The 14442-nt window shown below is 42.4% G+C and overlaps 1 protein-coding gene across 1 annotated transcript; it reads right to left on the bottom strand.

The window, feature by feature from the left end:
- Window positions 1-3289: 3289 nt before the first annotated feature.
- Window positions 3290-12074, bottom strand: LOC145977236 (uncharacterized; the record flags this gene model as incomplete). The annotated part of the gene is made up of 3 exons (XM_083109039.1): window positions 3290-3828; window positions 3876-4147; window positions 11047-12074. Coding segments are annotated over 3 exons (1839 nt in total), but the record flags the coding sequence as incomplete, so codon positions are not given.
- Window positions 12075-14442: the final 2368 nt, after the last annotated feature.

Here is a 14442-nt window from a genome sequence, read left to right as displayed (position 1 = left end):
TTTTATCACGATTCGGTACGTAATTATTCACGCGTCTTCCGATGCCGCTGCTGCTGTTTCTGTTTCTTTCGACGTAGTACATTTCTCTGGGAGTTATGAAAAGTGAACCACGAGAGCGGTGTTAACGCGACACTGATCGTATAAGAAATAACCGAGTATACATGACGCTCATCTTCCAAAGTATAATGTGGTGGGGGGATCAATGCTTCTAACGCTCTGAAATTTAGGAGAAGGGGAGACGGCGCTCAGATAAAAATTCTTAGAAACGCAAGGAAAGAATTAGGGAGGGGAAATAAGAGATAAAACATATTAATGTTTACATTTTTTTTATTTTTCTTGCAATTCTTTCTGGCGTTGCGACCACCAGTTAAATATTTTGAATACATTTTGTAATGCACAATTCTTAACATGTTTTCCATATCGCATACTATTGGTAATATCTAATTTATTTAGAGCATCGATATCTTCATAGTCAACATCCAAAGTTTCAATAATATAGCCGTTTCCCGCATCGTCTAGTATATCGGTCAGCCATTTTCGCTTTTCAAGTCCTTTAACGTACACGACAGACGATTCTTCTTCTTCTTCTTCGTGTATCGTACCAACGACAGCTGTTGTAATTACACGCTGAGCCAAGCCATACGGAACGTTTCCGTCTTCCCATTGTAATCCATGATGATTTCTAATCACCCATGAAACTTGACATCGCTCAGATTTTGTAAGCACGCTCCACGGTACAGGACTTGCGAAAAAGTAATGCGAGAGAACATATCCCTTTCTCAGGATTGCCGCTTCCTTCACGAAGAATAGTTTGCCGATGGTAAATCCTTGCAGATCCACAAACGTTGGTACGGACATGATGAGATCTCTCTCTCTCTTTCTCTCTTTCTCTCTTCGATACGTTAGTCGAGAGGAATGACAAAACTCTAAAATCATCTCGCAGCACTGATTTATATCCTGCTCCTCTTCCCCTCTCTCTCTCTCTCTTGTGTCGATGTTATCGCTTAGGTGATTTTGCGTACAACGTTAGTCAACGGATTGTATTGGATCACGCGATCGTGTATGATGAGACAGTACGCAGTGGTATTCATCGGCACGTTCTCCTTACATTCGAATTCCAATCTCACATCCACGGTTGCGCTCTTAACCGATTCGTTTTATCGAGAACAATCGATAATCACGAACGGACCGTTAAGAAACGTCGAGACGGTGAGACTTGGTTCGAGATACTCGTATCCGTAATAGTTCTTGCAGAAGCGCTTGTACGTCTCGTAGAGAATGGACCATCTGTTTTTATTGAAATCCAGATTCATATCGTCGTACGGATAACATTCCGAGTTCAGATAGAGTTTCACGTTGATCAATTTGCAGTCGTCGAATCGACTCGTATCCTCAGACATGATATTTTTCTGGCTTGTCTGCAGAGCAAAGAAAACGTATCGTGATTTCTCCAACTGAGTCGCGGTCTTAATGGCCCACGAATGCTTGGTTGTACGCTGCAATAGCGGAAACTCGTACAGATCCCACGAGCGAAAACCCATGCTGAGATATCGTCCGCTTTCCAGAGCACGCAGCATCGACAGCTTTTCGATCTCGCTCAACAGCACGTGTGGCATTCGCTATTGTATCTTGAATATGTTGATCACAGGCTCCAGTGTCGAATCTCCAAACAGACAATTGTTGTCGTTACGCGATCATATTAAAATCAATTCATGACGAGCGTTAATCACCACGCGTCTATAATCCTCGCAAAATTCCAATAACATGTAGAGCGGTACGCAAAAATTGAAGTGTCCATTCGCATAGGTCGTCGGATCCCAGCCGGCGTTCCTCATAATCACATTTCTATCGGATGATACTGTTACATAGTGTTTGAGCGTAGTAGTTATTCCTACGTTTCTATTGCGATCAATCTCAACGCCATCGAGTTCGTATCGAATCTCATCGAACATGAATGCGACGCAATATTTCCCAGTATCACATCACTTCCTTCAGCTGGTTTGGTTTTCGTTAGTTGTCCCTCGATGTATAGGAAACTCTCATACGGCAATGTATACAGATCCTGTTGTTGTATGGGTATTCTTATCTCGTCACTGTGTCCGAACGTTGTATTGGCGAACGGGTTGTACGCGTGAGTCTCAATCTTGACGATACGATCGTCAAAGATCGGTTCGTCACCGATGTTGAAAATGTCGGTCATCGTTCAGCTGTTTCGCACCGCGAGTCCCAAAGATCGTAAAAACGCAACGTTCGATGCACTGAGTTTCTTTTTCTTGGATGGTTGGATATTAGCGAACGTCGACGCTGTTGTCGCTGGCCTCGTAAAGATTGTATTATCTCTCACGTCCTTCGATCCGTTCAACACGAGCATTTCATACGTCGCATACGTACGTTATCGTCGTCCCTGGCGAAAATAAGAAACTTTATAAAGCGTTAACAACCGTTGAGTGAGGGTTTTCTGAGAGTTTATATGCTTTTCAAACTTTGTAAGAGCACTTACATAACGCTGTTGGATTTTGAATGCTTATCAAACGCTGCAGTGTTGCAATTTTTGTTCTACAAACTCTTTATATAATGTTACATGAAAGTTTTGCAATGCTGAAGTAACATTTTTCAGAGTACGTTCAGTAAACGTTGATACATCTTCGTGTACAGAGTTTACTCAGACTTTTCAAACGTTTACGATTACGCTATAACGTACAAACGTCTTTTAAACGCTGCAGTGTTGCAATTTTTGTTCTACAAACTCTTTACTAATCGTTTTTAAACTCTCGACGAACTTCCACAAACGTTCATGTAAACGCCAAACAAACGTCTCATTTTTGCCAGGGGTATCCGTCGTACGTGCAATCTTACGGTGATCTCTTCTCCTCGAAAATCAAGCAATCGTCCGTTCTGATCGACAACACGTAACGTTAAATCCGTAATGCTCCGCGCGATGATCGGTAGGTAAATGATCTGCGCAGGCGTTTCCGATATCTTATATCCCGGTGGTACTCTCGGTGAAAATTCATGTATCGTATGAACGAGTTTGCCGTTATTGTACGCGCCCGCGGTCACGTTACACTCTATACGGATAATATTCACGTTGATAATGTTAATCGGCATGTTCGATTCGTACCATTTTCGCGGCTCGAGAATACGATTCGAGAATCCTAGCAGCGATCCAATGTTGTTGGGCTTGCTAAAGTTTATTCTGTAGGCACATTTGATCTCGCTCCTCATCGTATTGTAATTAGCGCGGAACACTATCGGATATTCTCCATCTTCATAGTCAATGTGTTTCTTATCACGGCGTATCCGTAAAATTGCGATTGTGACGTAGCATCTCTTGCAACTGACGTTGCGCGGCTTTTCCGTCGTTCACCGCCTTCGCTACACCAGCCGCTCCACCGATCAGGGATCCGAGCGCACCCAACATTGGTAGAATCGGCAATACACCGCCGCATTTCGCTACCGGAAGTATCCGTTTCTTCGCCGTTCTTTTCTTCGTCTTCGTCGTCTTCAGACCCATACCGAGCGTCTTGGCTTTCATCGCTGTCCAGACAGCTGTGGCGGCGGCTCTCTCACCGAGAGTCGAATCTCTCGCAACGATGCGATTCCGCGCTTTCTCGGCGAGTATCCTATCCGCCGCGTGTCTCTCGGTGAGATCGTTGCTCCGAGAGTATGCTACATCGTGTTCACGACACGCCGCGTCCAATGGGTTGATACCTCGATCGCCTCTGACTAATCGCTTCTCCAACCGTGTACCTGACCCGCAAAACTGATAGCCGGGAATATGGAATTCGATCGGAAGTGTGTTTATCGCGTGATTTAATAGGCCTCTACCTATTTTCGTTGACATTCGCTGCAATTCTTTATCAACGGCGCCGAACCGTCGATATGCGTTTCCTGCCACGGCTGATAGTGTTCGTAACAGCGACGATACGTCTGAACCTCCGGATCCGCCTTTATGTGTTCCGGAAGTTTGTCCCACACGTAGTGGACGTGATCACCGCACATTCGCAACAGAACAGCTTTTGACACAAATTGTAGTTGTTCGATGCTCAAATCGCGAATGTCGGAAGGACTTGATAGCAGAACGAACATTTTTTCTCTACTGAGCGATTCGTGATTTCGCACACCTATAAATAGGCAGGCATTCGATCTAATCAGCAGTGTTGAAAAAATGAGATTCGTACGACAACCTTTGACGATATGCGTGACAAATTGCGACGACAGATTACGATCAATGGAGGACAATGCGGAGATGCGCAGGCACGGTACGATGCTACCGACTACTATACGCGCGATCGTTTGCGGCCCCTCGAATTGTGGTAGAACCAACGTTCTGATAAGTCTACTGGAAAGCCCGCACGGTGTACGTTTCGAGAACGTGTACGTGTACTCGAAGTCGCTGCAACAGCCGAAATATTGATATCTGGAGAATTTGTTGACATTGATCGATGAAATCGGCTACTTTACGTTCTCCCAATAACAGACGTCATTCCACCGAGCGAGGCACGTCCAAACTCGATTTTCGTCTTCGATGACGTGGCGTGCGACAAGCAAAATACGATAAGAGAGTACTTCTCAATGGGTCGTCATTCGAACGTCGACTGCTTCTATCTCTGTCAGACGTACGCGAGAATACCAAAACACCTTATACGCGACAACGCGAACCTGCTGATCTTGTTTAAACAGGACGGTACCAACTTAAAACATGTGTACAACGATCACGTACAACGTGAATACCGACATGTCGTACGAGGATTTCAGTGAATTATGTCGTACTTGTTGGCAACAAAAGTATGGATTCCTAGTGATAGATAAGGACAGCTCATTTACGAACGGGCGATACAGAAAAAGATTTAACGTGTTCGCGATACCGCAAAACGATTAGTTGCTGCCGACACTCTGTCGACATGGTTGAAAGCGATAATATTCGCGAGCGTGAAAAGATTGCGAGGGAGATTGAGAAAACGAGCGAATCGATCCGCAAGAAACATCGCGCTTTGAAGACCGGTAAGATCGACAACGATATCGTGGTCAAGATCCATTTTAGGCCTATTATCGAGCCACTACAAAAAATCGTCGACAACTCTAGCTTAATCGTGGTGAAAAACGAGCCGGAGAGTAACGCTGACGCTATAATTAAAACGTTACCCATCAAGCGGTACAAGGAGGAAGAGGAGAAGGAGGAGGAGGAGGATACGACACCGAAAAAGAGACAACGATTGAAGGCGAATCGTTTATCGACACCGCGTACATCGGATGAACCGCTGATAACCTCCACACCGTCCGCGACAACGAGAATCGTACAACCCACGATACCCGAATGACTCGCAATCGAAAATGTTTTCGAAACCACGGGCAACCCGCTCGAATCACCATCTGTTCGAAACATGTTACAAACGTTGGAAGGTCAAAAAATGTTACGAGAACACTTCGGGCCACTGGCACAAAAGTACATGAGCGCTCTCCTTAGTGGCGACGAAAAAAACCAGATCGATCACGTGTACGGTGTCTATTTCGACAAGAATGAAATGTGGCGCGGTAACAAACGATTCGACATCGGCGGAGATGACTCTATAATCATAGACAAAGTGAGGTACATTGGTACACCTGGATTATACGAGTTGATCTTCATGAGAATTCCCGATGATGACATATACACTGAGGACGTTATGCAAAAATATAAGAGCATATTAAGGGCGACGAGTGCGCATAAACGCCAATATGATGCGCAAGGTCAATTAAAGAGCAACAGGGGATACAAGTATAAACACATAATTGCACCGTTGATGTCGATCGAATCGAAAACGAAAAAATGCGGTACGGGAGTATTCATGCCTCGCGCGATGACGCTAACCGACAATAAGATCGATTACGTGCACTGGGACGATCCCAACGAGCTAGTGGATCGTCTACGATTGCTCGACGCTTCGCGCCGAGCTGGCCACAACGCTCACGACAACGAGATCCTGTCGATCATCGATGAACTTGGCGAAGTTGGTCTTATTATAAATTAAACGGTGTCTCGACAAAACTGATCAGTTGATCGACGTCACTCGCATCAAGAAAAAAAAATGCCCATCAACAAATTTGGATTATTCGAACAGAGAAATGAAGCAATTAGAACAAGCGATCATTGGGGTAAATCGGTGACAAGTTACTTGCGTCAAAACGCTCTGTATCGCGTCGCTACGTACTATGACGCGAGGTCGCACAAGATTCGCCGTGTAGCGCAACCTGAGGCTGATACCGATGCAGTCAACAAACTGTACGTGGAACAATGCGTTAAAACGTTGAAGAATCAGCTGAAAGAATCAGACGAGAAGCTGAATGCGTTCGAGAAGGACGTGCGAGCTTTGCAGACTGCGATAAACGAGCTTCAGCATGCGATTAACACTAATTCAGAAACAGCTACGAACGGCTAAGGAGCGGCTATTGTACAATTATTGAACATCTACAAAGGCTTATCGAACGAAGGGTTATCAAACGGCTATCGAACTACAATGAGTGGTAGTGATCGAAGAGGAAACGGCTGCGAACGAGGCTACGAACAATTCAAGAACAGCTGCGAACGAGGCTATGAACACCTCAGGAACGGCTGCGAACAAGGCTATGAACACGTCAGGAACGGCTACATACGAGGCGGCATACAACTCTGGAACGGCTACGAACGGGTCAGAAACGATTGCCAACGAGGCTGCGAACGGGTCAGAAACGACTGTGAACGAGGCTACGGACTACTTAGAAGCGACTACCAACAGGGCCAATTACGGCAACAAACGGCTGCGAACAGCTATCGAACGACTATCGAACGGCAACGAACGGGGCAGGAATGGCTATCGAACGACAACGAACAGCTATCGAACGGCAACGAACGGGGCAGGAACGGTAACGAACGACAACGAACGGGGCAGGAACGGCTAAAGAACGGGGCAGGAACGGTAACGAACGGCTATCGAACGGGTCAGAAACGGCTACGAACTGTTAAGGAACGGTAACGAACGGCTATCGAACGGGGCAGAAACGGCTATCGAACGGCTATTGAAAAACGACAAACGACTGTGAACGGCTCAGAAACGGCTAAAGAGCGACAACGAATGATAAAACGCACGGTGATACTCGAGGCACACATCGTTTGATCGACGAATCGAAACAACGATGGATCGGCGATCGGGAATAACCGAGGAAGCGAAGAAACAACATAGTTTAGAGAAACAGCAGTTGGTGAACGAATTGCACGCGCCGGCGAGAAAAAATTTTCCCTGAAGACATGTTATAGTGCAGGAACACGATGACCTGTGGCAAGCTGACATCGTCGAGATGCGTCCGTACTCTCGTTTCAACAGAGGTTACCACTACATACTCACTGTCATCGATGTGTTGAGCAAGCACGCGTGGGCCGTACCACTCAAGAGTAAAGGCGGAAGAGAGACAGCTGACGCTATCGCTGAGATAATCCGAGATAGCAAAAGATGTCCGAAAAACTTACAAACTGATATGGGGAAGGAATTTTATAACGCTGATGTGCAACGGCTCATGCGGAAACATGACATCAATCACTATTCTACATATTCGGTTGAAGGCATCGATCGTTGAGCGATTCAATCGCACGCTGAAAAACGACATGTGGAAGATATTTACGCTGAACGAATCTTACAAGTGGATCAGCGCGTTGCCGCAACTCGTATCGGATTACAACGCGCGCAAGCATCGAACGATCGGTATGCGACCCGTCGACGTTACTCCCGCGATCGCTGAAAGACTCTTGGCTACTGTGTACAACCATGTAAATATCGCGGGTCCGGCGAAATTCAAAGTAGGTGACTCGGTACGCGTTAGCAAGTACAAGACAGTTTTCGAGAAAGGTTACACGCCAAATTGCACAACCGAAGTGTTTAAAATTGTAAAAGTACAGCATACTAATCCCGTAAGCTATCTACTGGAGGATTATCGCAAAAAATCTATCGCTGGAGCGTTCTACGAGTACGAGTTGCATCGCGCGAATTATCCGGACGTATATCTCGTGGAGAAAGTACTGCGTAGGAGGGGTGACGAGGTTTATGTGAAATGGTTGGGATTTGACAATTCGCACAATTCTTGGATACACAAAGACAATGTGATTTAATTCATACAGTGTTTATTTTTAATTTTCTGGAAAAATATATGTGTATAACATATATATAATATTTGAAAAATGAAAATATACATAAAAATCCTTATCAATATTCCTTGCGATAGTACATGTATTTTTAATATAAGATGTATGAGATATGCATTACATAAAAATATATAAAATATAAAAAATACCAAAAAAATCTTTATTAATATTTTCTTTAATAGTATATTGTATCACACACACACACACACACACACACACACATTTTTACATTTTACATTACATATTACAATGGTATCTTATAATGTCCCCATGGCAATGTATCGGTGCTTTCGGGTGCGATATACCGCTTATCATCGTACGGACTCAGAGCAATTTTCGTCTCGCGGATCGTGTATACTTGGTGCAGTTTAGATCGTATGTATACACGATTGTTGGCGCGTCATTTCAATTTCTTCTTTCAAACACCGTGTTTAATCGTCAAACGTTATCGTTCTCGCGACAACGTTGCTCTTGACGCCTTTAACTTTCTTCGTATCCTTTTTCCCATTGACTCGTAACGCGTACATTTTTGCTCTGAGCCCGGCAAATTCGGTCATTATGGCACCGTTATTTTCATCCTTCATTAGACCCGGTACCTTTTTATTTACGAGCGGTATATCGTACGCATTGTTCGCAGCATAATCGCTAGTGTCGAATCTGCTGACGTCGCGCTTCATATTTTTGTACATGTCTTCGCACTCAATGTGATATATGAGACTATCGGTATCGGTGTACATGACTTTACATTTGTCGCGATACATTGGCGTCATATACTCGTGATGAAACTCGTACAAACATGTCTTGGATATGTCGAGTATGCACATACCCACGTAGATTGGTTTGTAGAATTTTACCTCGAGATTTCGCAATTCCACAGCTATTAAATTTTCCGAAAAGACGCTTCTGCTGTGGAAATTTGGTTTAGCGATCATTGCCTCTGCACCGTACCGCCCGTCCCAGTTAGTAATTTTACATCAACGCGATTGCGCACATTTTCCATCGTTTTGCCAAATACCGCATTGTTCATTAATTTGTATAAATTTTTTTCGAAATCGTTTTTAGCCAATGTTCTGAAATGTGTATTGAGTTCTATGTAATTTCGAAGCCAGGGAGATTGTGAAAACTGTAAAATTCTATGTATTTTTGTAACGCGAAGACCGTGACGCGTACACTGCTGCAGGTTGCGGTAATGTATCACGTAACGTTTCTTATCGTATAATGTTGCGAGCAGCTTGAGCTCTCGCTTGCCAGGTGGTTTGTCGCGTGTCGGGCAAAACGGTAAGTCAGTGTGCGCATCGTGAAGATGTTGCGGATACTCGAGATCGACTTCGAAGATATAGCCTGTAGGCGAATCTAGCGCGATCGATGATACAATCAAAACTTGACATGTCGTCGACCCATCGAAAATCAGCGTAAGGCAACGGTTGACACATTGCCCATCCATACAAGTTATTTACATCGAAATACATCAAGTACGACGATGGTTTCGATGGATCGTACGACTCCATGTACTTGTTATTAGCACGCGCGTATCTGTTGGAACACTGACTCAGACTACCACGTATACCGCGTTCGATAAACATGACCATGTCGATGTCGGTAAGCAATTCGAACGTAATCTTTGTATGCTTTAATATGGCATCCCACGTGTATCCGGGAAGAGTATAATAATATGCGGGGTCGAGTCCGTAACTTTCGATACATTTGTCGCGAAAGTTTTCAAAAATATCGGCTAATAACAAGATATTGATTTTAAGATATAAATCGCTATATTCGCCTAGCGTTCGAATGGAGAATCGCGTCCAGATGTTCTCGGCGTGCGCGTAATCGCTCTCGGATATAGTTTCACCGGTTAAGGAATTGTAAAATGATTCGCGCGGTGGTAAACATATATCTTGCAACTTGTCAACGGAATCGATGTATTCGTATGGAAACACACCTTTTCGTGTTAATAAATTGAAATTTTCACTCGATAAATTTTGAAATTCTGATTTTAAAATATCGAGTTTATCTTTATCTAGATAAGATGCTAATTTGTCGAGACTTGCCGTAAGAAATTTGTATGAATCAATAAAACGTAATTTTACTTGATTTTTTGGTTTTTCTTCCTTAAGATCGACATTTTTGGTAAACGATATATATTTCTCTTTCTTTATTGGAAGTAACTCGACTCTCCCTTCGAACGCTGTGGCTATTTCCTCGATAATGAAATGCGAATCATAACCGGATAAATTGTGAAACACTATTGGAATACAGAAAGACTCTTTATAATTTAAATTACAATTTGAATGCGCGGGACCTCTGTACCGTCCGGTCAGATGGCAATGATCGCGTACGCGTGTATCGTCTTGCGCGAATGGTTTTTCGCATATATGACGTTGAGTAGCGCTATTAAATTTTTCACATTCTTCGAATGTTAAATCTACCATAGGGACATTAGTAGTTAAAATATTTTTTACACGAAATGCTAACATTTTAAGTTGCTCGACGAACCATGCTATACAATCGGTACTGTGACGCGAATGGTATGCGGATAATGAGTCGTCGTACGAGCAATGTATATAATATGCTATGCTAAATACTTGATGGTGCTGGCACATATTCTTCTCTTCCTCCATCTTGGCCAGAACGCATTCCAAGTCGGCGTACACGATGAATGGAAACTGCTCTTTCCTGTTGTAATTGTTGAACGATAATCACTTGTCCTTATCGCTCGGTAACCGGATAGCGCAGTCGTTCATCTTTCCACAGTCGACAGTATGCGACTGCAACTTGTCGTCCGAACCAAAATAATGCAAGCATCTATAAAAGAAAATAAAAATTTTAAAAAAATTAAAGATTTATATATATACAATTTGCGCTACATAACTTATAATTATTTAAATTATACATACCGATCGCAGATATATTTCTTATGGTCCTTTTTGCTCAATTGCGAGCTCACGAGCCGGGATAAGTTCTTGATCCATGCGAAATGTCCGATATTGTTGCCATCTTCCACGTACAACAAGTTGACATGCTTATCCCGCTTCTGCTCCGTCAGTCGTAGCGGAACAATGTTCTCGCTTTCGATGTTGTAGACGTTGATCGAAATATCGTTGACAAGTTCAAATTTTTTAATCTGATTGACAGTCACTGGAAACTCAATGTCCCGGAGATTCAGCACTGTCGCGTAATGCGGGTACGATGATTCCCGTTCCGCCTTTCTTTCTGCAGGATATAAAGCGGCGACCACTGCCCACGCGAAATACGCATTGTCTTTTGATTGTACGTTAATCACCGCTCTCTTCATCATAATCTCCCGCGACAATTTTATATGACATCCCGCACGCATAGGATTATATTTGTTTACGTTAACTGTCAAATTTAATATTCGCGACAATGCCCATCCGCTATCGCGTTCCTGAAACTCTTCCAGCGATGCTAGGGTGGGTTCGATAACGCGCCGTTCGTACCACTCGCGTAAATCGGACGTGCGAAAGAGTTCACAGTTTCTCGTATTAATACTTTTGTTAGCGCGTTTATCTCCGGCCACGAACTCGCCGTTGAATATGGTGTTCACTTTCACATTATAGTGTTTTTTCATAATGTTTTTCACATGTTCTAGCACAATATCTTTGGCGTCCTCGAGAAATTGGCGAGGTTCGATGTGATTATAGTTTATCACCGCACCAGTCAATACACAATTGTCGAACGCCGTATCAATCTCGCGCCACACAAGTTCATTTTGATGCGCGCTACATCCGGCACCCGCGTTATTGTCGCCACTGTAATTACCACCACTGGGCATAAACTGTCTCTGCAATCGAGTCTTTGCATCTTCGAGTCGCGCGATCCGAGTAATCAGCGATTGTCGATTCCCGATCGATAATCGTGGTCGTTTGATCCGACTTTGCTCTTCCAGCGACTCGATGTACTCGTTGCATCATTGTAGCCATGCAAAATATTCGCCCAAGGTGGCAATTTGGTTGGATCGCTCCACCAGGTCGCGTTCAGTCTGTTCGATGTTTTCCATTTTTTTTTCCTGTCTTTTTCACACTTTTAACACACTATGTCACAGTTTTCTATGGAGCACTTGCACACATACATTGCATAATCGCGCAAAAATCTTTCTAACAGAATATCGCTATACTCTGACAACCGATGTGTCGATGCGCGTTCAAATCACGTACTGTGACTTGATGCGCTTCAATCCTCCCTGTATTTCGTCTAAACCTTTTTATCTTTGTGTAAAATAAATAAGTATGGTGTATCATAATAATCATTTATTTACATCTCAGAAAGAATTCGTTCTCTCTCACATGCGCGGCAAGGACACAAAGCAGCCGAATATCGGCGCTGATACGTTGCAATTCTTCCTAGAAAAAATATGGAAAATAATTCTGGGTCGGCCCTAATATCCAATCCTCTTCAAATACCGCTGTTTATCAATCGGCTTATGTAATATTGTTTATACTTGCGATAAAAAACATCCAACACGTCCCCAAGCGTCCCCCGCCCCGCGCCTCCATACTATGATTTGATATGTTTCAATCCTCCTCCTTATATATTTCGTCTAATCCTTTCTCATCTTTGTGTTTGATGCGCAGTAAAAAATTTTGCGTTAAATTTAACATATTTCACATGTCCCAATTTATCCACTCTAATTTTAATGTTAATTTTAACAGAGGGCAAATATGTAAATAACACAAGTAATATGTGAAAAATTAACACTAAAATTTCTACACGAGAAAATTTCAACAGAAATACAAAATGTTTTTTACCGTGTAAGTGTGTGTGTGTATCAATCATTTATTTACATCTCAGAAAGAATTCGCTTTTCTGAATGTGGGAAGCGAAGATACAAAGCAGTCGAACATCGGCAAAAAATGAAAAAAGAAAAAGGGTCCTAAGATCCAATCCTCTTCAAAGGAATACTGGTGTTTATATTGTTTATGTTAAAAATATATAATGAAGAGGAGTCTGCTGCACTAGAGTATCATTTCTTTCGTTGCTCTTCTGTGTTTCGGTTGTCTTGTGCAATGGCTGAAGAAAACGTAATTATCATCGACGATGATACGGTGGCTGAAGAAAACGTAATTATCATCGACGATGATACGGTGGCTGAAGAAAACGTAATTATCATCGACGATGATACGGATAATGATTACGATTATTGAATGGATCCAGTTGTGGCAGAGAGGATGGAGATAGAGAGAGAGGAGAGAGAGAGGAGAGAGATGGAAGATGATAATCTAATGAAAGATGATGATCTCCATGAATCATCAGACGAGGATGGGTCTGATATAGAAATAGAACCCTTAGCAGACAGTGATTATGAGAGTGATAGTAGTGATGAACTAATACACACTAAACATCGAAATTTAAACTTGACTGAAATAATGGGATTGGATCAAACGAAGATATGTTGTATATCCTACTATTATGTGGAAGATGAGTCCAAATATTGTACCGAGTGCTTCTATAGATTATCATTCCTATTCTTAGAAGCTGGTTTTGTTCGGGAACATAGATGCACATATTATGAACATTTATCTAATATGTCTTGCAAAGAATGTAAAAAATCTTTACGGCAAATAATACCGTGCAACATGTGTCCCATTTGTACAAATTAAATAAATGGATCATGAATAATATTGTAAGTAACTTACAATTTATAATACATCAAAAGTATCTTAAAATAAATTATTAAATAATTTAAACTAATGAAATGCATATGTTTTCTTCTGTTTTCAGAAACGGCTTCCCCAACATAGCCCGACGGCCTATTTTATATATTATTATTTTTCTTTTATATTGTATACTTTTTTATTAAATTTTAATTATTAAACTCACACATACACACATTTAAATAAATTATATATATTTTTAATCGTAACAAAAAATTGCAATTATTTACACGCCTTTCTCTTGCGCTCCAATCCTTTGTGCGCTTTCGCACTAATTATAAGTCTCGCTATCGTTCTCTCTCACACGCGCGGCAAGGGCACAAAGCAGTCGAACATCGGTATCATAAACAAAAAACAAAAAAAAGAAGGTTCCAAGATCCATTTCTCTTCATAGGAATACTGTTCATATTGTTTATACGGAGCGTAGAGAAAGACCATGAAAGGATCACTAATGGTTAATATATACAGTGGGTGTAAAAAATATTCGTACACTAGTGTAACCCTTCGAGTTTTGAGACCTTTATAATTCCTACAGCGGAGAGTAACATTCGATTTCGATCCGAGTCGTGTATTGTCCGAGAGGAGAGCGTCAGCGAGTTTAACCGGTATTTCTTTTTCCGT

This window comes from Camponotus vicinus, unplaced genomic scaffold (genome assembly GCF_025532165.1).
Source record: "Camponotus vicinus isolate PSW18456_S1 unplaced genomic scaffold, iyCamVici1.0 SCAF_9, whole genome shotgun sequence".
Lineage (NCBI taxonomy): Eukaryota > Metazoa > Arthropoda > Insecta > Hymenoptera > Formicidae > Camponotus > Camponotus vicinus.
The sequence above is the reverse complement of the archived record's forward strand: the minus strand, read 5'-3'. Positions and strand labels throughout refer to the sequence as shown.